A 24,274-nucleotide genomic window follows, 5' to 3' on the forward strand; every position below is an offset into this window, starting at 1 on the left:
CGTAGTCTCTTGCCCACACATGCTTCTACTGCATCTTCCTGGCAATCCTTAAAATGTTCTTACATGTCTCTTTTCCTCTCATTTCATCCTGTGGAGAAGTATCAGTGAATTTAATTAGTTATGATCTTACTGGGCAACAAAAAGATAGTATAAACTTTTGCTAATATACATTTCTTTCTAAAATACTAGCTGTTAGGAGTGTAAGAGTGCAGGCACCTGCAGTATAACCTAGATATGTTTCTGTATACATGCAGTTTATGTCCCTGCCTTTTGAGTGAATGAGAAAATCTTGACTCGTCAGTCTTGTTTTGGACATTGATTACTGCCATGTCTGGAAAATAAGGCATCCATACAGAGTCGAGTCTTCAAACAGCGTAAATGTCTATGGTATGCTGGGATCAAGTCTTCACAAGAATTGTTTTCCTGTTTCTAGTGAGCTTGATCTCTGAAGGAATTCCCCAGAGCAAAGACTAGGCTATAAAGCAATTTCCTAAAATGTTCCCACTTTTTATTCTGTCATGGGCCTGAGAGGTTATAGGCACTGACAACAAGGCTCAACAGCAATATTTTCTCCACCAGTATATCACTGACAGAGCCAAACAGGCCAAGCAGTGACAAACAGAGCCCTTTCAAAACTGTAGTTATTCCTCACTATTTCATTCAGATTCCTACTGGCATAGGCATGCTGTCAAATTTGTGATTTCAATACACCAGGGCACTAGCACAGTGGTCATTATGACCTTCTGTTAAGCAGAAAGGTGTTCCTTTCTTTGACTGTGCTAGTAAAGATAGAAAGCTTAAGGTATTATTCTACTCTTGAACTGCCCTTGTTATTTCTGTCTCTAAACCTATGGTTTATCTTTTTGCAAGAAACTCAGAAGTGTTTGAACAGCATCCAAGCACTTGCTGAGAGCTTACCTTGAGGAAATAAACTTTGGTAACTAAACTCCTGGAAAAAGCTCTTTTAGGGCAGCTGGAGGTTTACTGTCCTGATGGGCTACACACTATCTTGAGGGCTATTCCTTTGAATTTAGCAGTGTCTCTAAATTTCTCACCATTTTTAACATAGCTGACCTTTAGATAGGGAAATACTGGGTATGATTCACATGCCGGCTCTTCATGATTCTTCCCCCAAAAGGAGACCCTACATTTCAGGTTCTTTTTGATATCTATTCCAGGTATAGCTTCTTAGAGTAATAGACTGAATTTTGCAATGCTATTAGCATACCCAAAGGAACGTTAATGCCCAGTACGTGAGGAAAACCAACTTTTGCTGATCACCTTGGTCTGGTTATAATGTTCAAAAGCTACTGGTCATGTCCAAGCAAAATTTGTTGTTTGATATTTGTTGGTAATATTAGTACTTGCATTTCACTATCTACACTATTTTCCTACTTCACTGTTTCACTGTCTTTTTCATTATCAACTGCAGAAGACCCTAATAGGCTAAATAATTCTGTTTTAAAATATACTTAGTGGAAAGCTGATCTTAGTGCTTGTACAATTTAATTCTGTACTATTATGAGCAACATAGCAGTGTCTGTAACAGATTCTTCCCCTTCGGTCCTTCTCGTAAAGATGAGTAGATTCTTCAGATATAGCTGATTTAATTGTGAAGCAACCTTACCAGCACTATGAGTGCATCTAATTCATCATACAGTGTCCTGGAATGTCATCCTTCTACTACGTATACATATATTTCTATTTTTTAAGACAACTTATCACTTCCATATAAGGAGAAATGAAATCCTGACACCTTTCTTGAAATTGTGACATACCTCTCTGGGAGACTGTTCCTTAACTCCACATTCTGTTCTTAGTAAGTTTCTCTCTCAGAATCTTAGGTTTATTGACTTCGGTAATTTTCAAAAGCCCAAGGGAATTCATAGCCATAGGAATACATTCATGAATTGGGACTGCTTACTTATGGGAATTTATCCATTTGCTTAGTTCCTGAGGGAAACAAAAAACTACACTTGTTTTATCGGGGAAGTTGAGAAATCAGAAGCAACAGTAAAAGATATGATGGAAAGGGCTGACAAAGTGAGGCTGGAGGAAAAGGAATGGTTAGGCTTTTTATTTTCTGTCTGCAGTGAAATGTTAGTCCTTATTTTACCCCAATACTACTGTTCTTGTTTTCTTGGGGAACTACGTTCCCTTATTCCTTTATGGCAGATATAAAACACAATGATCTGAGATCTTTTCTGAGAACAAGGCTAAAAGGTGCAATTTTTCTTTGATAAAATGTTTTTCTAAAGACCTCTAGATAATAGAAATTATAAGCAAACTAATATTTCTTGCATTGTGTGCTGGCTAGTTTGTGAAATATCCTGAGAGTTGACACCTCACTGTGGTATCTAGGTGCTTGTGTTTACTATAGGTTTTTGTATCAGAAGCAGATAGATTTTTCTCTAGTCCATATCTTTTATAGTTTTCCATAGTAGAAATAAATTTTTCTTATAATTACACACATTTCATAGAAAATAAATATCTGTTTTAAATGCAATTTTTGCAATTTTTAAATATAATTTAATACTAGTTTATGAAGAAGCATATTAAAATATAGACAGATACATAAAAATAAGTTTCAAAATTCTATCTACAAAATGGGCTTATCAAGATTATATACAAACAGTAAATGCAATGTGCTCAGCTGTCTATTTTCTCAATGTGAGAATGCAGAAAAGCATCTTGTGGCTGATATAACTCATGTATAAGTACAGAGTTCTCTAGTAATTATTTTTCCTCCATGAATTCATGATTATTTGGTGTTCATGCAGCTTGGGATAGGCAGAGAGTTGTTAACATATTGAGGTATGTCAAATGGGACAGCTTACATCACCTGGGGTTACTGTGATATTAACATGATCACTAAGGAAGGAAGGGATGAGATAGCTGAGTTCGATGAGACAGTAACCCCGGTGGCTGGTCCTACTGCCGCCTGCGAGACCTCTGGGTTCCTCTCACTACCGTGGGGTCAACAGAGCAATCGTGGTGCCAGGCACTAGACAAAAGTCAGACAGCTTCTTTCTGTAAGATGAAAAATGAGATGGAAGAGTTCAGTGATTAAGGCAGTGGTCAAAGAGATTAATGTGACCAAACTGAGACACTAAACTGACCAGACATAATTCACAAACTAGTATTACTCCACATAGCATGACAAAGTGCTCTGGCCTGGGGAGATCTATTTTTGATGCACTGGCATCTGAACAAGAAAACTGGAATTAATAGTCACATAATTTGTTTCTCACTCCCACCCCTTTTAAATTATTGAACAGGGCTCATGGGAGAGCACAGAGGCTTACTGCCATGGCTGATGAAAACTGACCCATTTCAGCTTGTATGTGACTGAGGAAATGAATTTTAGAGAAACTGTGGAGAAAGCCTCATATTTCCACTGATGAATACCCTGCAATTGATCTCTCAAAGACAGCAGATGGGAAATAGAGCAAAACTTTTATATTATGGTGGGACAGAGAGGGACATTTTCAAACCAAACAAAAAGATGACAGTATAGTAAAAAGTACACTTTTATAAAACAAAGGATTATAAATTTAGCTATCAAAAACTATTGTTTTCTCTCCTGCAGTCAGCAGGATTGTTATCAGCAAATAGTACCTCACTAAATGCAAAGGAAATTTGTGCTTTATCTACTCATTGACCACAGACCACAGAACTACACGTACAGATGTATCAATTTAATGATAGTGTGAGGTAAATATTTTATGCTGGGTTTAAGGTACTGCTGTATTCCTTTTTTTTTCTTTTAACATATCACAGGACCTAAATTGATCCTATCAGTATGAAAAGGTGTGATATACAGTAACCTGTGAACAACGTGTATATATTCTTTTTCTACCAGCGTTAGTTTCAAAACTGTATAATTGTTATTGCTGAACGCTGGGCACAAGCTAATATGCATTGCCTGCACAATTTCTGGGCTGAAACTGTTGCTGAGGAAACAGATGCATCTTTTCCTATCCACATAAATCTGATACAAAGCAATCATACTGGATTTTACATCAGCTTGGCTAAATTGACTCATAATTAAAATCAATGCAAGACATTAGAAATGGTTCTAAGTTTCAGAATTGCAGGTTTCTTACAATACCTGCTCACAGCTGTGGAGCAGCAATCTAAGCATGGAAGGCTGCTATACTTATAAGTGACCATTCTGAATTAAACTCAGGTGAAAACAACTTAAAATGCTGTCCATAATTTGCTAAGTCTCATTTGCACAAGGGTAGTAATGTTGTTTTGAAGTGGTACCGTATTTCTACTCTACTGCTTATTGCTGCCTGTTCATTTTATTTTATTTTATTTTCCTAAAGAAACAGCCATTTTTTAATAGTGATCTTTGCCTGGAGCTGTGTGTTCTTCAGACAAAATGGTGTCATTTCTCTCTCCTTGGTGGGTAAACACTGTTCACTAGATGAATTTGAATATTTTTCAGGCAAGGGGACAGGTATTTAAGTGGTACAACCTGGCAATTAGCTGTTGAGAGCCAAGGTGGTTTCTAAGAGTCAGCTGTGAAATAACTTGCAGGCAAGTGACTTCTTTGTAGGTATATATGTCTATGTTGTATTTTCTTTCTAGCAGACCGATTGCTTTGCCCACCTTGTGTAGTTGCATTTGTGAGACAGCAATGTAATACATCCCGTTTCTCCCCAGTTCATTAAGCACGGGCTCAGCCCTGCACTAACCTGGCCATATAGTTCCCAAGCACCTCACAGGCAGGCTGAACTTGGGCTTTTTAGAGCCAAGTCAGACAGCACTCACATGTGCCTGCAAAACCCCATATAGGATTTAACCTTCATTATGTCAAAGGGGCCTTTGAATATTCATTTCTTTTCAGAAATAATGGTTCTGAAAGTTCCCAGCACTGGCTATATGGTAACATTTTGCTCCCGCTACTCTCACCTATAAGGATGAAGGTCAGAATCAAGTGGATGAGTTGATTGTAGCACAATGTAATGTCTACTGGCCTATTTTTACCCTTAGAAGGAGCTAGAACCCTCTATTCACATTTTATATTCATTTATGCCTATTTGTTAAGTAATTCTTTTCTTCTTCATCTTTCTATACCCTGACACCTTAATCTTGCTGACATCTTACAATAGTTAATGAGAAACAGCTCCCTGTCTTTTCGTAGCTCACTTTCTCCCTCTTCACACTAAGGCATCAGATGATAGTTTAGTTTGCAAGGCTTGGAAATGTTGTGTTGTACTTCTCTTTTGAAGAATACATATACATTAACACAGCTCAAACCAAGAACAATAATGACAGCCTTATAAACATGACTACTAGCTGAGACACGAGTACAGACACTCTCTTGAATGTATCACCCAGGTATTATTTTCAGCCCCAGACCTGAAAGCAATTTCCATATTTTATAGACAAAAACATGACACCTAGTTCTAGGAGAAGCACAACTGATCTAATATCTTTGGAAACACAATACTTCTTCTAAATAACACTGTTTCAGGGATTAAACCTGATTAAACCTTCTGTTATGAGGGTATTTCATTATTTCCAGCTCCTTTAATGTCCACCATCTAGTTAAGACACATATGCTTTTAACAAGAAAGATCTGTACCTCAAGAGACAAGGTATTCTGAGAAAAGAAACAACTAAAGTCAGTTAAGTTAGTGCACAATATTTAATGTAATAGACATTGAAAGAAGAAAAAAAAAAAAAGAAAAACAGGAAGGGGGTGAATTTGTTTCTCATCCTATTCTTGAGAAACTGAACTGTCAAAAAAAGATAACATGAACCTTGACCTGGTCTCTTGTTCCAAAGAGAAACATTTTCTGAATATCCTGAGTTGCTGTACCTTATGAAGATAAAGTATTCCTACTCTTTTTTTACTGGGCTTATAAGTCAGAAGGTTTCCTAAAACAGTGGGAGCCAACCAAGACATAGCAGCAGCTCTGCTAACCCAGAGATGGCTAGCAGTTCTTCAAACACTGAATTTCACTGCACAAGTTAAAACCTTACCTCAGAGTTGGACAGTGTATCAGAATGACTGTCATAAGTCCATGCAAAGACGTCATTGGTAAAATTCATGTAACTTTGTTTTCTCATACAGATTCAGATAACTTTCATGGCTCCATAACATATGTAACATAAAAGTCTGTGGTAAGGATGAAGCATTGCCTGAATTGCTAGCAGGTTACAGCTGACTACAAAACATGCCTATTGAATGCTTCATTCATCTACCAAGAAACTATCCCAGACACGGCCTAGAATACAATGATTCGTGAGCTTCAAATTTGAGGAGAAGCTGTACCAAAGGTTAGGGATAATTCAAAGCCTCCTTAAAATTCTCTTTTGCTTTTAACCACAGGCTAACTCAATTCTTCTTCCCTCTGGCCAGAATGCATGCCACTGAAGGAACAATTTATTTCCCGAAACCACGCTGCCTTCAGCAATTTCAAATAGCTTTAAATTATGTGTAAGTATCTCATTTCTTATCGATATTTCTCCTTTAGTGTTACTGAGTGCATAGGTCTGCACTATCCATTTAAGATTTTTTCTTATATATCAATTGTAAATTACTAACCCTGTTTGAACACTTAGAGTGTTTCAAAATACCAAGGATTAAACATCTACCAAAAGTTCTTGTGTTATTTTCTTCTCAGTCCTATCTCGTAATTTACTTGAGTTTATAAAGCCTTGCAAACCTCTGATACTTTTAACTGCCTGTCTGCATTAGCATTATCATAAAACCTTTTAACATTTCACCTTTGCATTCTTCAGGATGTGACTTTTAGCTTTCTCTGGAAGTATTAACATGAGAATTAATTCTCTCGCTCTCCAACAATATCAAATTTGTCTGCCACCAACATCCTAGTTTTGTTCTATAATTGTCCTATTAATTTCATCCTTGATAGCTTGCTGATTTATGTACAGAATTGCAGAGCATAGGTGAGAGTGCCTGGGAACAACTCCATGGATGCACTCCGGTATGAGATACGCTTTGTAACCTGTGGCACATATGCAAGCTTGAGTACGTTTCTGCTATTAATACAAAAGAACAGTGACAATGTTGAACAAAATCTGAACATAACTCAGTGTTTAAATGCCTCCTTATTCCTTGCAATAAAGTTCTTTGGGCCAGGATTTAGAGTTCAGTAATGTTTAATAGTAAAAAATGGAGCCATTATAAGTGTCTTCTTTAATGTAGTAATTAATGAAACATGACTATTGCTCTTTTAAAACTCACTTCTTTATTACTAATTCAGCTTATATATCCCTTTACATATTATATACTGATAAAAAGTCCCTAAGATGACTTTTCACTGTTTTCTTTCTCCTTTCTTAATTCTTTACATATCAATTTTCCAGAAAGAGAATGGTTGACCAGCTGAATGTGCAAATGAAAATAACAATAATAATAAAATCATTAAGCTATGTAAAAGAGAAGTTCCTCAGAACTTACCCTTTTTGACGTTTGTCTTTTTCTGCCTCTAGAATCGTCATTCCATTCTACTTTTATATTTTCCTGAAATAAAAGCCTTAAGAGTTGTTGTAATATGGTAAAGTGTCAGCTCTAATAATGCACCTGCATGGGATATGGTAGTCTTTCTCTTCTGTCATGGTTTTGGCTGGGATAAAGTCAAATTTCTTTGTATGATGTTGTGTTTTGGATTTTTGATAAAGTAGTAGTGATAACACAGGGATGTTTTAGTTGTTGCAGGGCAGCACTTGCACAGTCAAGGACTTTCCAACTCCTTGTGCTGCCCTGAGAGGCTGGGGGTGCCCCAGGAGCTGGGAGGGGACACAGCCAGGACAGCTGACCCAGGCTGGCCAGAGGGACATCCCATACCATATGGCATCATGCTCAGCAATGACAGCTGGGGCAAAGAAGGAGGAAGGGGGTGTGGTGTGGTGTCACATTTGGAGTGATTCATTAATAGCTTTTGCTGTGATAGTGAGGTTTTCTTGCTCTGATTCTTTAAGAATTTTAGGTTGGGGATTTTCCAATTTGCTCTGTTTGAGCATATGCTGTTCTGAATGCATTCTTTTTGTATGCAGGCATTTCTATTTCCAGGTTCTTGTTTACATTACCCATCCTGACTCTGTCTTTACATTTTCAGAGTTTGCCCCCACACAATAGTCCACTGGGAGGAGTGGAGGACATAGTACATCACAGGGGACTGTTACACTCATAACATCTGTGTCCAGTCCTCTGCTGATCACATTATTTAGAAATTAATATGATTCTGTTAAAGTGTGTAAACTTTTGAAAAGAATGTGCTTTATTTAGGCATCCAATTAATATTTTCATAAATAATAAAGCTGTCAGGCACAGATTTTTTTTTAAAGGTATTAAGTTTTAAATATTCAACTGGACTGGTGTTTCACCTGTGTCTAGGTACCTAACTCATTGATTTCAGTGTACTTTCAAAGTTTTCTGCAGGGATCATTCAGATTGTTGGACATTTAAACACCTTTCAAAAATTTTGCCTTGAGGAATTTCGTAGGCTTCTAAGGCATTTCTGAAATTTCTACCAATTCTCTATGGTTTAGTGAGAAATCACTGTGCAGTAAATTTATTTAATTCACCTCTGCCAAGGAACCCAATTAAAACACAGTTTTTATGAAGCATTTAAAAAGGAAATCCTACTGATTTTATACAACTTCATCTCAAGTTTAACCAAAAATCCCTCTCAGCTGTTTATAAATGCATCCTCCTGTGATCTATGCCTCTGTGTTATGGATAAAGATTGTAGTATTTGAAGATTACAAAAACAGACCTAACATTCCCTGTTATACTGATCATATTAAGAATACGCTTCCTGATTGAATATAATTAGGAAATCATCAGAGCAATAAGGGATAGCAGGCATAGCAGTAAAACGATGGAAATAAAAGGAAGAAAATTATGCATAGAAGTAAAGCTGCTACAAAGCAGATGAAAGAGCAAGGGATGCAGTTTTGCTCTCTTTTCCCTCTGAGTGGTTAATTGTTTCTCGGGTTTGTCAAATAAGTCTCAAATGAAAAAGTACTACTAAAATATGACTGTCTATGCAGGGCAGTGAGGTTAGTGATAGCCAAATGAATATTACAGATTGATAAATCAATATGAGAACAAATTATGAAAGCTCTTCCACAAGCATAATCCATTCTTTAAAGTTTTCTTCAAGTTTATGCATTACTGTTTTGCAGGGTTTTACCTGTGGAGAGGAGAATGACCATGTTTTGCCTGCTCCCTTCTATGACAAATTTGCCCACTCATTGTCTGATGCTTATGCAGCGCTAATTTATGCAGACAGCCCTTTCCTGGCAGTGGGATAAAGAGAACAGTTTAGAATAAAAGAGGATTCTGAAAGTTAGTTTTTATGATCTGAGAACTAGATTTTTTTCGTCTTCTGATAGCAATTCCTACTTGTGATTTCTTTATTTTTTATTTTTAGAGTGGAGATTTACTTACATTTGGTAAGCAAGTGAAATAAAAACAAATTCTTTCAAATGTTATGAGAAATGGGGCAGTATAGAAGCAGATATTCTTTCTGCAGCCAATGTTCACTAGATGACTAGTCTTTAGAGAAGTTTTCATTTAGAGTTTTGTTGAGAGAAGCAGGTTCCAGTAACTGTCTTAATTTGGTTGAAACAGCATATTTTGCTAAAACTATGAGTAGTTAAAAATGTTCTGGCCAGCTCTAGCAGGAACACAGAAATTATACCATATTGTTAGGCTGGTTTTCTGTCTGCTGACTTCAGTATGCTTTTATGTTGTTAAGCATCTGCAGAAGCGTGCTGCTGCTTTGAGCTCAACTCATCAAGAAAGCAAAGGAAGAAGCTGGAGCTTCTTATCAGGTCCTTTCTCCTCTTGGCCTGCCAGGTGGCTGGCTCTGCTCTCCTGCTGCTCCCAGGGATTTCTCTCCTTCTCTTTTGCTATACCAGCCTGTGCTGGCTGCTAATTGATCCCCCCCTGCAGCTTTCCTCCCAGCTTCTGCTCCTCTCTCTTCACTGGTCTTGAACACTGATGCTAGAACACCTTTCTGCTGGTCATCTGAAACACCCAGACAGCTATGATCTGGGCATCACTGCTTGCTTTTCCTGCTCCCCTCACCCCAAGACACTGTTTTCTTCCACAGTACGCATTCTGGAGGTGCCCCACAGCTCATTGAAGGCTCTTCCCTTTTCCATTCCTGCTCTTGTTATGAGCTGTGCAAATTCCCTTGATTGCACCCACTGTTTCTTATAGCTGGCAAGAAATTACTCCTTTCCTCCATCCATTCACATCCTGTTCCCAAAAGACACAGCTGGATCTTGAACATGATAATTCCATCCACATGTCCAACAGAGGAAAGTGAGCTTGTAGCCAGAGCTCCTCACTACACTTGAAAATCACAGCACTTAGGGCTTTGAGTGCCCTGAATACAACCACAGTTTGTCCCAGAAACTCACAGAAATCCGCTATTACATGACCCAGTGGGACCAAGGTATCACCTCTAAAAACCGCATAAACAAAATATACCACTTGCCACTGAAATGTCTAATTGTGAACATTCAGAGCATTAAATATTTTGACAGCCGGAGGAGAAAACATGTCCTGGAAATGTCCAGGACTGTTATTTACAAGTAATGCAATGTGCAGAAAATCTAGGTACTTTAATATCTGAAAAAGTGAAACCTTGCATTTCCTGGCAGAATCTAAATAGCATCTTCCATTGGAAAGGAAAAACGGCAGGTGAAAGAAATCCATTATTACCTAGTGACAAATGCTCCGATATCGTCTCTGTTAGACTGATCTGAATAACATTTAAGCCAGACAAGACCTCCCCTGACTTTATGAATCTTTGGATGAGGCTCTTAACCATATAGAAAAGATAGCTTGACATTCTCGTGAAATAAATTATCCTCCCTAGTTTTTATGCTGTTCCAATCTTAACCATCTTCCCTTACACAAGAAAAAAACATGCTCGCTCTGGCCGCTAGCATAAAGAGATTCATCAGAATAAAGTCCTGCTTCCTCCTCCCCATTCCAACACAAAAGGCAAATAAATGGGAGCAGAGGCCAGCTTTTATCACAAGAAAAATGAGTTATGCATTCAAGTTACCTAGAAATAAATTTGCTACAACCAGCTGTCTAAGTAGAGTATAACACAGACCTACAAGAGAGAGGATATTTAAACTTTGAGCATCTGATGCTATGTCTTTAACTTACTTAACTGTGCTGCTTTGCTGAGTGGAAAATCTAGTTACTTGAATATATAAAGAAAATGAAGACTTATATTTCATGACAGAATCTAAATAACATCTTATCTGTCCAAATGAAAATCATGTCCATTACACTAGAATGGTTATGTACATCATCCTTCTAGTTTACGTTGTTAGAGTGCTTCTACATCAAAGATGTCATTTTATCTCCCATCAGACATCTAGGGGTTTCTCATCCAGCCTCTCTCTCTTCCCACTCTGCCCTCATTGCTCATTGTTTTGCTACCAGGTATTACAAAAGCATAGGTATATTTTGCAGGCTGTTTTCACAGGTTGCAGTAAAATATATTTATAACATGAGTAAATTCTTCATTTTAAAACATATAAAAGTATTTCTTTATTCAGTAAACTGTCTGAACTTGGAGCAGCAAGTGTATTATTAGAAGCACTGTTACACCGTAAAAGCTTTAAACGGCGCCTTAAAGCTTTTTAAACACAGCATGTTGTCTTTGTGGCTCTGTAAATCACTAGCCTGTTAGAGGTCAAAAGATTATCATTTAGAGAAAGGTTTCATTCTTTATGAAGGAAACTGGTAAACCAAAGTTATAAAAATAAGCTGTCTGCCCCAAGACAGTCTATGCGGCAAAATATATCTTTGCAGTCAAATGCAAAGATGCTAATATGAAGACAGTACCTGTTGCTTTCCTGCAATGCCTGTGTATAGTAGCATTTTGTTTATTGTGACAAAGTGAGGTTCGTGGATCATATATACTCCCAATGCTAATAACTCTTCATCCTGAAAGACAAGGCGTTTACAGCAGACTGTCTACTATGGCCAGGTGTATGTAAGAAGGAAGCATGTCAGTAAAAACTCATTCATTTCCTTGGTTTATATGTTTGACTTTGGGATAAGTACCACATTCCAATAATATGATTATAGTATTATTATCTTTTTATTTCTTTCATCATAACATAGGTTTATAGTAAAATTGTCAGTGTGCCTGCCAAAATGTGTGCATACATTGCAAAGGAGTTTGTTGTGAAATAGGATACTTGAGTGTAAGGTATATAGAACGTTCAATAGGCTTCTTTGTAAACCTCTAACAAAATTCAAATAAATTCATCTATGAAGTACTCAAGCAAGGCAGCTTGGATGCTTGACTGTCCAATGGCTTTGCCTGTCAGCAACCTTATAATTAGGTTTTAAGAATATAGAAACATAAGGGGCTGCAATTTGTAATGCAGAATTCTAGATGCTTTTAAAAATCCCTTAAAACCAGAACTGAGGTGGATGTAAATGTCTAATTTCTATGAGCATGTCGAAGGAACTGTTTCCCAGGGAAAACATGAAGGCTTTAATTTATATTTTTAGTCTTTTTTTTTATTTTTATTTTTTTATTTCCCATACACTGGCAGCTTAATGCTGAAAGAAAGTTTCATTATCTGAGTTGATAGCTAACAGTCAAAGTTGTTCTCTTGTCTCTGTATCTTTCAGTGGCTGGGAAACTGATTTAAAACAATACATGGATGCACTGAATTAGAAAAGACAGTTTTAGAGCAGTGACATGTTTTTTTTCCTACAGTGCACACTCCGCTGAGATAAGTCAAATACACGCATGAGAGCTGCATGCACTTTGAAAGGTTCTCCTGCCCACTCTGTCATTTTCTTCCTTCCTTTTTCCATTTGTCCTTTTGCCGTCTCTGACTGCAGCTGGACAACTGCTCTGCTAGCCTGGGGGCCAAGTTGGAGGACCCTAAACCCTGCCACTTCATGCCCGTTGTTACAAAGGGCACAGCAACTGGTGAGCTAAAATCCTTGCTCATGAATCTAACTAAGCCTACCGGTTCAGCAACACAAAGAGCTATCACTGCTTTGGAGGTTGTATTTTATTTTTCAGGAAAAGTTAGATGATTTCTTAGTGATGCTTAAGTGTCTTAAACTGCTTCAAAGATTTTTTCCTTAACAAAATGTACATGTTTAAATAAATCTAATACTGTTTTTCTAGGCTGAGATAAGGTTATTTACAAAGGGGAATTTATATTCCTTTTTCATTATTTTATTTAATGAAATAAATTACAGTGATGCTATTTCATAGCAGTAAGCTGTGTATTCATGTCCTAAATATACAGACTGAGGACAATGTTTGCTTTCTACCTAGCTATACCTGGACAGCATAAGGATGTCCTCCACAGCCTCAGACACTTTGACACTTTTCTACCACTAAAACCTGCTTTTTTCTTTTTCTTTTCCCTAGCTCTTCCACTGTTTCCAGAATGCAAAAGGAAATTTCGTACTTTTAAAATCTTTCAAGTCCCATGAGCAAGACATACCTTCTTGCCTAAAATTATTTTACTTCTGATAAACAGTGAAGAACCAAGAACCTTGGAAAATTTCCTGTAAGACATCACAGTTTGAATCTATCTACAAGAAGATGAATCCAAGCTGAATATAAAATGTCTGCTTTCTCCAGCAGGCCCTGAGAGATACAGTTCAATATACAAAAAGTGAAAATTGCTGTGTGTATAGTGTGTGTGGGTATATATATATGTATATATATACATATATATATATGTATATATATATATACACACACAGGCATACATATATGCCATATACAGAAATTTCTGACATAGTCAAAATTGTTACATTCAGGATAGCTTTTGTCACAAATATCCACCTGACTGCATGAATGAACTTAGCCTTTCCACATACAATAATAGCCCTTGGATCTGATCTTCCAAGGAGGCCACCTTCATTTGTAACTGTTGGGAAACTGTATGCCATTTCTGAGAAGTGTTCTAAGGAAATAGTAAATAAGATTTATGAGAAAAATTTATGCATAAATGTTTGAAAAGAAAGATGACAGAAACCTGTGTTTTTCAATGACTAAATATTGGAGTTTCTTAAAAAAAAATGAAAAAGCTTATAAAACAATATAACTTCATAATGGAAGAAATGGCTTTCATTGGTCTTATAACTTAGAAAGGTACTATTATTTAGTAATTTTAGTATAGTACTGATTACATGTATATATGCATATGTTGTGTTCTTATATATGAAAAAGGTAATAACAATGGATTATGTTTTTGTTAGCAAATCTTCAAAATTGCAGAACTAACAATTAACTTATGTTCAGAAGAGTATGTAGGTTTCAGAAATAGCAGGTACGTGAACATTTACATTCAGCCAATGTGGTAAGATTTTTCATAGTTAAAATCAAAACTTTCAGGTCACTCAAGATTGCATTGTTTATATAATTAAGCAACTAATATATATTATTATTATTACTACTATTGGCATTTGTTTTGATTTTCCACAATAACGAGAATAATTCAATATAGATTTTCATCTGTCAAGGTTTCACCGAGGAGCTGGTCTGTAACACAATTTAACACAAAGAGTTAAGATCATACTTGCTAACAGAGTTATTGGAGAGGTTCCATCTTGATATAACAACTTCAAATGCAAACAGTTTTCCAGCATTTCAGCAGTATATTTTGAGTCCTACTTTTTGCTCAAATCTTTTTTTTTTTTAATTTTATTTTCTCATAAATTTGCCTTTTTTTTTTCCTTCCCTAGGAAGTTAAACAAAGGTCTTAAAATTTACAAGAAGTTCTCCATTTGCTGTGTGCATTTCTCTAAGGAAATTATTGCTTTTTTATCTGCCATTCATCTCATCCACATAGGAACAAAGTGGATTTTCAGGTCAGATGCTTCTCTTAGAAATCAATAAGATGTTGAAAAGTTGAGTTTGAAAGTATGTAAATGTATGTGACTTCTGTGTAAATGAGCTACTTAAATCTGCAATACTGGGAGATGTTTGGCCCCCTTGCCACCACCAGAACCCGAGTGGGTTCTTGGCTGGACCATACTAGTGATGGAGATGCAGTCTTACTACTTGTTTTTGTCAAGGAGGTGTGTAGGATGTTTTTTTTTGTTGTTTTTTTTTTTTCCAAGCAACATGTTCCTCGAGGTTAAATACACCAGTGTATGTGGAGAAATTGGGTCATACTCTATTAGATTTTACAAAAACATAACTAGCAAAAAGATGATGTTTTAACAGGCTATGGAAATACAACTGTGAGGCTGTGAGTACCTGGGCAGCATGAACAAGATTCAGCTGTATTGTGGGAATTAGTTTTGAATCATGATAATGCAGTTTCATTATTATTTTTTTATTGATCTGGAACATAAATAAATGATTTTTCAAACGGAAAGCTTTTAAAAATGAAAGAAACCTCCTGTTTAAACTTTACATGGAACCAATTATTATAATTGAGCTATTGAACTGATATTTAAATAATGGGAGTTTTCACAAATGAATCACTCCAAAGACATACCCCAGGCTGGCCAAGAAGGTATTGGGTCAATTTTTGGCTTTTTATCTCACTATTCAATATAAGCTTTATAACAAAACACCTGTCCATTGCCAGGTTTAAATTTTACATGGACTGAGAAAATGGGAACTGACTACTACCACTAAAGCATAATTGTCCTTTATTTCTCCTGATCATTTGTACTTGACTGGCTGTAGCTAGCTTATGAGGTGTTTGGCTATGAGGATATTTCTACACTGTGACGTTTGTTCCATCCTGATTGAAACTTAATCTAATTAAAGCTTATTCCCTGATTTTCTGCTCCTCATAAATGCAGTGATTCCGGAGTAGTTTAATAACATATATTTTAAAAAGTGCTAATTATCAAGTTTGATTCTCCTTTTTGTGCTAATGTGTTGGTTCTGACATTTTGTGATCAGAACAGGACTCCATACCAAAATGTTTAAACAGCTATATTTCCATGAATATATTAATTTCATTACTTTACTCATCCTTCCTCCAATGAGGACCTGAGACCTGTCTCCCACCTAAAATGCAAACCTTGTTATTACATATGTATACATTACATATATGTATATACTCATATATGGATATGCACACGTACCTATATACATATGCTTCCCTATATAAATGTAAGACAAATCTTGATATTCTACAAAAAGATCTCATATCTTCGGCAGGTCTTTGTACAGGAAATTTGCCACAATTCATTAATGCTAATAGATTCCACATCCAACTGGTGCTGATTCTTCAGTCTTTTGAAGAATTTCATGCTGTTAACAAAGTACATTTAGACTAGGTAAACTTCCCGAGTTTTCTTTCCTTTCCTTGCAGTAATAAGCAACAAAACAAAAAGTTTTAAGACATTTTCTTGACTTCTGGGCTCTTCCCAAATGTTTTGCTCTTTGAATCTTCCTCTTTCCTGCTTCAAACTTTCCTAACTTGTTTGGGAGTTAATGAGCCCCACATGTCCTGGCTCCCAGCCCAAGCTAGTCTGCATCAGCAGAACAACCTTCCTGCTCTGTGCAGGGTCATGAAAAATGACATTCTTCCTCAGTACCTTTGTCAAGTCATTTTTGTTGTTGTTTGCTTGTTTATACTCTGAGGACTATATTTGCCTGTCAACTGGCCCTGAAAAAGGTACGCTGAATTTAGAACACAGCAAATCCCTCATGTAGTTATAAAGACAGCAGACAAAATAGCATTGTAGTGCTCCGTTCTCTCTTGGCTTCCTATGAAATATGTTACCAAGAACAAAATTTTAGACTAGATAAAACCCTCTACAGTAATTACCCATTTTACCAAAGGATCTACTCTCTCTGCACTAACACAATTGCAAGGGAGAAAATCATAAGTGTGGCACCCACTTTGAATGGAACTGGTTTGATGGAAGCTGGTCCATGACCAGACAAGTTTACAGCAAGAACGTAAAGAAACAGACAAGGATTTATTTATTTTAAAAAGGTATATGTGTACATATACACATATCTAAACAACTTTTAAGCCATCTCGGAAAGCATCACAATGAGCAGTTGAGAAGCAGCAAAAGCAACTCATCTGATAAAACAAATGAGGGTAAGGTATCTAGATGAAATACAGTGAAAACCATGGTAAAAGGAAAAAAAAATCCCTGAAATCTCAAAGATAGGACTGATATATGGAGTTTTCATATGGATTTTCCATATCAAGGTGGTTATCTATATCTAACTGTGTATGTATTCTCTGTCACTGCCACAGAAATTGCTCTTAGCATTTGTATGCCATAACAACCCTATAAGCCACGTAAAGAATGGTGATTCACAGAAGTAAATTACCTAAACAGATTGGCTAAGGGAATGGTCAGTGGCTTTAATTACTAATAGTTTATACTTAAAAGTGTATGGGTGGGAATAGAAGTTTGATTAATTGTGAGAGAAGTATTTCTTCTTAGGGACTGTTTAACCAACACAAACCAGAAGCGAAGCAAACGAATGTAATCCTATTTCTTTCTAGATTTTATCAGTTACAGAAATGGGTATCTTAAAGGTAATTCACTTTGATTGTTGGATGATAACTGAGTGTATCAGACACCTCAGTATTAACTTGGTAAAGCAGAAAAACAAAACAAAACAAAAAAACCAACTGCTGAAAGAATTGACTACCATCAGTTTTGGGAGTAAAGTCTGATTTTTATCGGTTGTAAAATATGTGCACTATATTTGCCTTATGTAGTATACAGCATTCAGAAGCAAGGCCTTGTCAAAGAAAATATTTGGAATTGGAGATAATTTTAAGGCTGCAGGTTTGGATTTGTTTGACAGTTGCTACAACTGCACCATTGCAAAAAACAAGTTATTCACAACATACAGTGAGAAAGAGATGGAAGCAGGCAGGTTTGGGTGTATATCTTACCTGAATATATGTATCTTACATTTATTAAAATCACTAATTTAATTCAAATCTATATTTTTTTTTCTCATAATATAATAGAAAAGGATAGGCACATAGCTGGAATCTACATTTGGTTTCTTCAGCTTTTTTAACCTCTTTTGCAGTTGATTTTTTTTTCCCTTTAACACTCAGGATAGACATTCATTGGAAGTCAGGAGGACTTTTTTTTTCTGACACGCTGGAAAAATGACATTGATTAAATCCTAATTGTTCTAGACAATGAGCCCAAAGACTGCATAATGCTAAAGTAATGGAAGTTATTTTTCTTCACGAAGCAGAAAGACGATGAATAAGCCTGCTCTGTGATGAGCATCATAAAATCCCCTCACAATTGGTAGTTCATATACTAATAACTGTGAATCTTTAAAATGATAAAAAGAAGCCTGGTAGATACATCAAGAAAAATGTTTCACTTTTCTTTCTCAAAGTTTGTAAAGAGATATTTGGTCTTACAGTTACGGCTGTATTTTTCATAGTAATTTAGATGTCCAGGCTGCTTGGTAGAGCATACTGGCAACTGATTTCTCTTGTTGGTATATTAGGTCTTTCAATATTTTAATATTTAGACTTTCAGTGATTTAGAAGCACAGAAAGGGCTTTAAATACTCATGTTTTTCTACCCAGGGTTTATACAAAAACTTTTTAGTATTCTAAGAAGTTCCTGTTCACATGACTGCACGTGAGAGCCTCGTATGAAATTCTCCTACTATAATAGAAGCTGATAGCACTTGCATGACTACCCTCTTATACTTTCAGTTGTGTGTATAATCTGTTCAAACTGATTTAAAAAGAACTACAAAATTACTAACATATTAACCTCTGTTGTGCTCTCTTTACACGTGGTCCCTTTTTGCTGATCTTCTGGTTTTTATTAAATGTAGTCAAAGAGACCAAGAAGCAGGAAGGGCATGGTAACATTTCTCCTTTCCTTACCTTGTTCATTGTTTCCACTTTTCTTGTATGTCTTCCTAAACCTCTGCTCCCAACAAGGCCCATAAGGGTCATCATTTGTTATTACCCAGATATTTCTCTTTCCACTTTACCACCTGTATGCTGATGTTCAGGTCTGGTAGGACCCTTCCTTTTCCCAGGATTCCTTCTTCACTTCTGAGGTCCTGGTTTTGGTCAGATTTCCAAGCCATGGTGGATTCTTTTGATCCTTTTCAATGTCATGTTATTCTGGCTTGAAAACATGCCAACTACAATTATTATTATATTTTGTTTACTTAAGACTTTGATTTTGTTGCTTTGATTTTGCAGTCAGAAATTGGTGTCTGCTACTGTTCTGTTTACAAGTTTCCTTCATTCCCATTCTTATCATTTTTATGCTATACAATATAGAGATTTTACAGTGTACCTTTGAATAATAATGGTGCTGTCCTGAAAATGTCAATGCGCATCCCTTTTTCTTTCTCTCCCCTGTCCCTCTATGTTTTTTCTCTTCCTCTTCCCCTTCCCTTCAAATGTATATGCGAAGCTAATTTATATATCCACTTTCAGTTAGGGAAAGTTGGTTTTCAGCACAGCATGCAAAACTGGTATGTACCTGCTTATGTTATTTGCATGCCCAGTGATCACAGTTGCTTACAAATTTGCTGCTATCATCAGTAAGATTCATTGCTTGTAGGGAGATGGTGCTTACTGGCTGGGCAGTCCAAAATACTGTGAAAGCAATTTTGCATAATAACACAGAGCCAGGATTAGAAAATATATATGCTACTTAGCAAGGTAAGCACACCAGGTGGGAGCCTGAGAACTAAAAACTACCATAAATTAGTATTTTTTCAGTTTTCAACAAAAAGTAACGTTGACAGAATTTTTCTTAGGAGGCATGGGACAAAGATACATAATAGCTCTTGTCTATTAACAGAGTCATGAAGATTCTATACGATTCGTATAGAAAATGTATAGGATTCATATGAAAATGTATAGGATTCATATGAAAATATATATAGGTCTTCAGTTCAAGGCTGACTTCCAGTTTATTTTTTTTTCTCCTGGGATAGTTATGATTCTTATTTTAAATACATATTGCACCCATTTGTTTTAAAATATTCTAGACTTTCATGGTTTTACAATGTTAGGAAAAAATACGTATATTAAAATCCATAAGTGATAGAATTATTGTACTTTGCACATAGATTTTGCAGTAGGTTGATTGCACTGTAAAATGCCAATGCTAACGATGGGATGTCAGAAAAATGTTCTTTTTCCCTCTTTTCTTTCTCTCTCTTCCCCATTTGTGTATACATATAATGGTAAACCTAATGATCTCCAGGGTGCTCAGCTCCAATAAATTCATTTCACGATTCATGCATTATGGAAGACCTATGGAAAACAGTTTAACCACTTCTTTGTAGCAATTTAGGGGCACAATAAATTACACCTAGTAACTTGAGAAGTAACAAAGATCAAAACTAGTAATTTTCAAAGGTAAAGGGCTATGAAGTATCCTTCTCATTTCATAAATATGTGAATTGTAAGATTCATGAGAGCTCTGTTGAGAACAGAAGTCAGTCATTTTGGCCTCATTTCCACATGGATGATAGCACTTTATATATATATATATATATTTATTTATTTATTTCTGAAAAAGATATATTCCTTCAGCTGGGTTGTTGATGCTACAGTGCAAACTCTTATTTTGCATTTCAAGGAAATAAATCAATATATAAAAAAGAGTGTTCCCTTCAGTTACACTCATTTATAGCAAACGAGACATGAATGTGGCCCACATCACGAGCCATACACTGAGGAAGAGTTTATCTCATTAATTTCATCCTGTTAAAAGGAGAGATTTTAGTCCCCATGCACTCACTGGTGGCAATAGAATTTGGCCCAGTGGCAGATATTCTGGGAGGTGGACTTTACAGATGCAATCAAGTCAGTTAATGTGTCCAATCCAGGTGTTGGTTAAACCCACAAACACCGTACTTCCTACATCCCTTTCTGTCCACGACAGCCAAAGAAAGTGCAGCACAGCGCAAACAAATCAAACCATCCTGACCTGTCAGATCCTAACGTACTGAAATGAAGCTTGAAGAGCAGCTATGAGAATAAAGTCTGCTTGAAGTACTAGTTATGGATCATAACCAAGTTGAATTACTGTCAAATTAGCTGCTTGTCATAGTTGAGGGATGTTTAACCTGGGTGGAAATCAGAAATTGAATATGAACAGAACTTAGTTAAAAAGATATATAAGCTATAACTTCAAGAACTAAACTCTTAAAATATTATAGGCTTCAGATATGAGACCTCTGCATGATCTAGGAGGCTCCTTTAAACTTGGTCTGGATTCATTGGTATACGCTTTGGCTGAAATTAAACCACTAACTCTTCTGTGCACACAGTTACCCAACTCAACAGGCCTCTTCCTTGTGCTCAGATCAACAAAGACGATGGAATTTATTGTCATTAGCTGTAAACAAAAGCTAATGTTAAAGTCAGCTAAGGAAAAGGTTCTTTGGCATCCCTAAATCCATGTGATGTGATTCCTAGTGAAAATTAATATAAGCATTTAAGAAAAAGTTTTCCACAGTTGAAAAAGCAGGTACCCTGTTTCAGTGCCATACTACAGCAGGCCTAGGGAAACGTATGCTATTAACTTTCATAGCACGTATGACAGGTTACATATTGCTGAACAGGTTTAAAAATAGTGCACATTTTCTCTAAGGTGACTATAAAACAAAGCTAACAACAAAAAACATCAACCTTGTCAAAACATTGATGTTTTTCTTGGTATGTACTTTGTACATTTATTACTTGGTTTTATGGGATTTAGAATTCAAGTGAAAAATTGTGAGGAATTTTTATTGTTAGGTCTTGAACCATTTCTTACCAAGGCACTCGAAGAAAGGTTTGAACTAAGTTATAGAAATTACATATAAAATTAGTGTTTAAACAATGCAGGATGGCTAGGAGAACAATTCATAGCAATAATAATACTAAGCACTGTTTTGGAGGTTTACTTGTGTAACATTTAATCTCAATATACTCTCTATATAGCAATACTCTGTACTATAGCAATATACCAAATCTCCTTACTCTGTCCTTTATTTTTGTCCTTTATTTTTTATCAAGTTTTATTTATCAGTGGAATTTCTTTAATGGAAATTATCCATATGTCATACTGTATGTGCTTGATTTACTCTTCATTTAACAGCTTCATTTTGTGATAGAAGTCTGTGTAAGGGCAAAGCAAAAGGCCATCTTAATAGCACAGATGCCCTAAAAAAAGGCACCAGTGAACAACAATTGTAAATAATTTGAACTTCTTGTTTCTCTAAAAGTTGTACATATACATAAACGCATTATATGTATGTGTGTGTGTAACACAACTTATTTAATTAAAAAGCCTACACAGTTGCATTTGGAAAATGAGTGTATGAATTTACAGGACCATGCTTTAAGTTCCAGTCCAGTGTTAGTATTTTCTATTTTAGTAAATTTCTGAAAAAGAAATGCCAGCTGACTCATTGCATCATACCAAAGTGTTCCAAGATCTGACATAGATGTTTTGGATCACAGAATTAGGAAAAAAAGAAAAAGAAAAAAAAGTGGGTGTACCATGTTTATGTAGCCTGGTGAGAGAATACATTCCATTAAGTTAAGGGTATTTTGGAGTAGTCTTACATATTTAATTTGACATCTAATTGAAGCAAAAATCTTTCTGATGGATTAAAACTTTATTTAAACATCTCTAGAAAACCAAAACACATTTTTTTGTATTTCCTACGTATATTATATCTTTTTGATCACCAGGAAAATGCTCAATGTTATAATACAAAAGGAACAGAACTCTTTCATTTGAACTAATGGAGTTCTAATGAATTTTATGAATACTAATATGTACACAATACATTTCATGCAGTTGAGGCATAATGCACTATTTCTAAAATGGTTCTGCACAAATTAACTTTGAAGGGTGTCTGTGCCAGCCTTTCACCCATTAATTGCCTGATGCAAACCCCCACAGCAGCTGATTTAAGCTAACCCCGCCTGATTCTTGCCAGTGGAAATTTGCCAAAATGATTACATCAACTTTCAATAAACTACATGTGTGTGACAACAGTAAGCAAACAATTACTTAAAACCCTATAATTTGTAATTTAACATAACAGACTGTTCTTTCAGTGTTCACATTTTCATGACAAAGCCTCAAGAACTGGGGCAGTTCTGCAAACAAGCATGTACTCTGGATATCAGCAAGAGAGGTAGACCTTGTCTCTCATCTTCTCCATGCTCCTGGCCTGCAAAACTACAGCAGTGCCTGGAACCTGAGGTTAAAATAGTGACAGTTGTCATTTTGGGATGTACAGTAAAATTTCTTTCTTTTTAGCTCTGGGGGGTGGCAATGCCCAGCTTATGTTTTCCCTAACAAGACAGTGAGAGGGTTGAGGAAAATAAACTTGTACTAATGATTTATGGAAACAAAAACACTTCCTTGAGCTTTAAAAACATTCTGAAAATAAATGTCATGCCCTCACCTCATCCCCAGCTATATGCGGTATTTTCCCTCCTCTGGTGTTACAAAGATCTAATAAAGACAGAGTCTGAGGAAAGACATGCTGTGGTAAATTTATTTCTGCTTAAATCCAATATTTTTCAGTAAAGTCACAAATTGCTATCTATGCAACATTCACAAACTGTAAGATTACTGCACACTCAGGCCTTGAAGCCCTTCTCTTTTCTTTGTTCAAAGACAGAGGTCCTTGAGTTTTATTCAGGAGATGGATCAGTTTATATTCCTTGCCTGTTTCTCCCTCCCCTCCTCTCTGCTTTTAGCTGAGTGATTTATTCGAAAACTGTGTCACTTCTCTAATTTTCCATTTATGGGCAAGGGGTTTTTTGAAGCAATAAAAGGACATAAGGCCAGCAAGGAGGAATTATGCGGCATCTATTGTAAGGAAATGAAAAATAGATGCAGTTTTATATGAGCAGGGACACTTAAAGGAATGCAGTCTTTATCTGTAGATATGTGTTAACATTTTGTTTAGGCTCTGGCTGCCAGAGGAAGATGTCAATTAACTCCTACTTTCCCTGATATCTTGAAGAGCAAAAGTCTCATTTTTACTCTTGTTTCCAAATGAACTTAAAGGTGGGAAATGGACTTTTTCTGTATGTAATAATAAAAAAAAAAAAAATCGCAAATTTGAAAGCGGCTGAGAGTATGGAAGAACAATAGTAATATTGTGTAGTATCTTCTGAATCACTGAAAAAGCTTATAAGACACAGAAAGCATACAAAAATAGAAAAGCAAAGAATGTTATTTTTGGAATAAAGTGACTTATGCAGCAGGGAAACCAAAACGCCTTTGCTATGAACACTGAAAGTTTAT

General features: G+C 36.1%; 1 protein-coding gene across 11 annotated transcripts in view; it reads left to right on the plus strand.

The window, feature by feature from the left end:
* Nucleotides 1-24,274, plus strand: part of LOC310898585 (uncharacterized protein) — a 76,128-nt gene that overhangs the window by 47,800 nt on the left and 4,054 nt on the right. For 3 of the 11 annotated variants that reach the window (XM_083833841.1, XM_083833843.1, XM_083833842.1), the window contains 2 exons: nucleotides 6,347-6,454; nucleotides 14,750-14,875. In XM_083833841.1, coding sequence (XP_083689967.1) covers nucleotides 6,347-6,454; nucleotides 14,750-14,875 — 234 coding nt within the window. Of the gene's footprint in view, nucleotides 1-6,088; nucleotides 6,295-6,346; nucleotides 6,455-13,424; nucleotides 13,567-14,749; nucleotides 14,876-24,274 lie in introns of all 11 variants that reach the window. The other 8 variants (XR_014583454.1, XR_014583457.1, XR_014583452.1 and 5 more) reach the window with 7 other exon arrangements.

Source organism: Anser anser (genome assembly GCF_964211835.1).
Source record: "Anser anser genome assembly, chromosome: 4".
NCBI classification, from domain to species: domain Eukaryota; kingdom Metazoa; phylum Chordata; class Aves; order Anseriformes; family Anatidae; genus Anser; species Anser anser.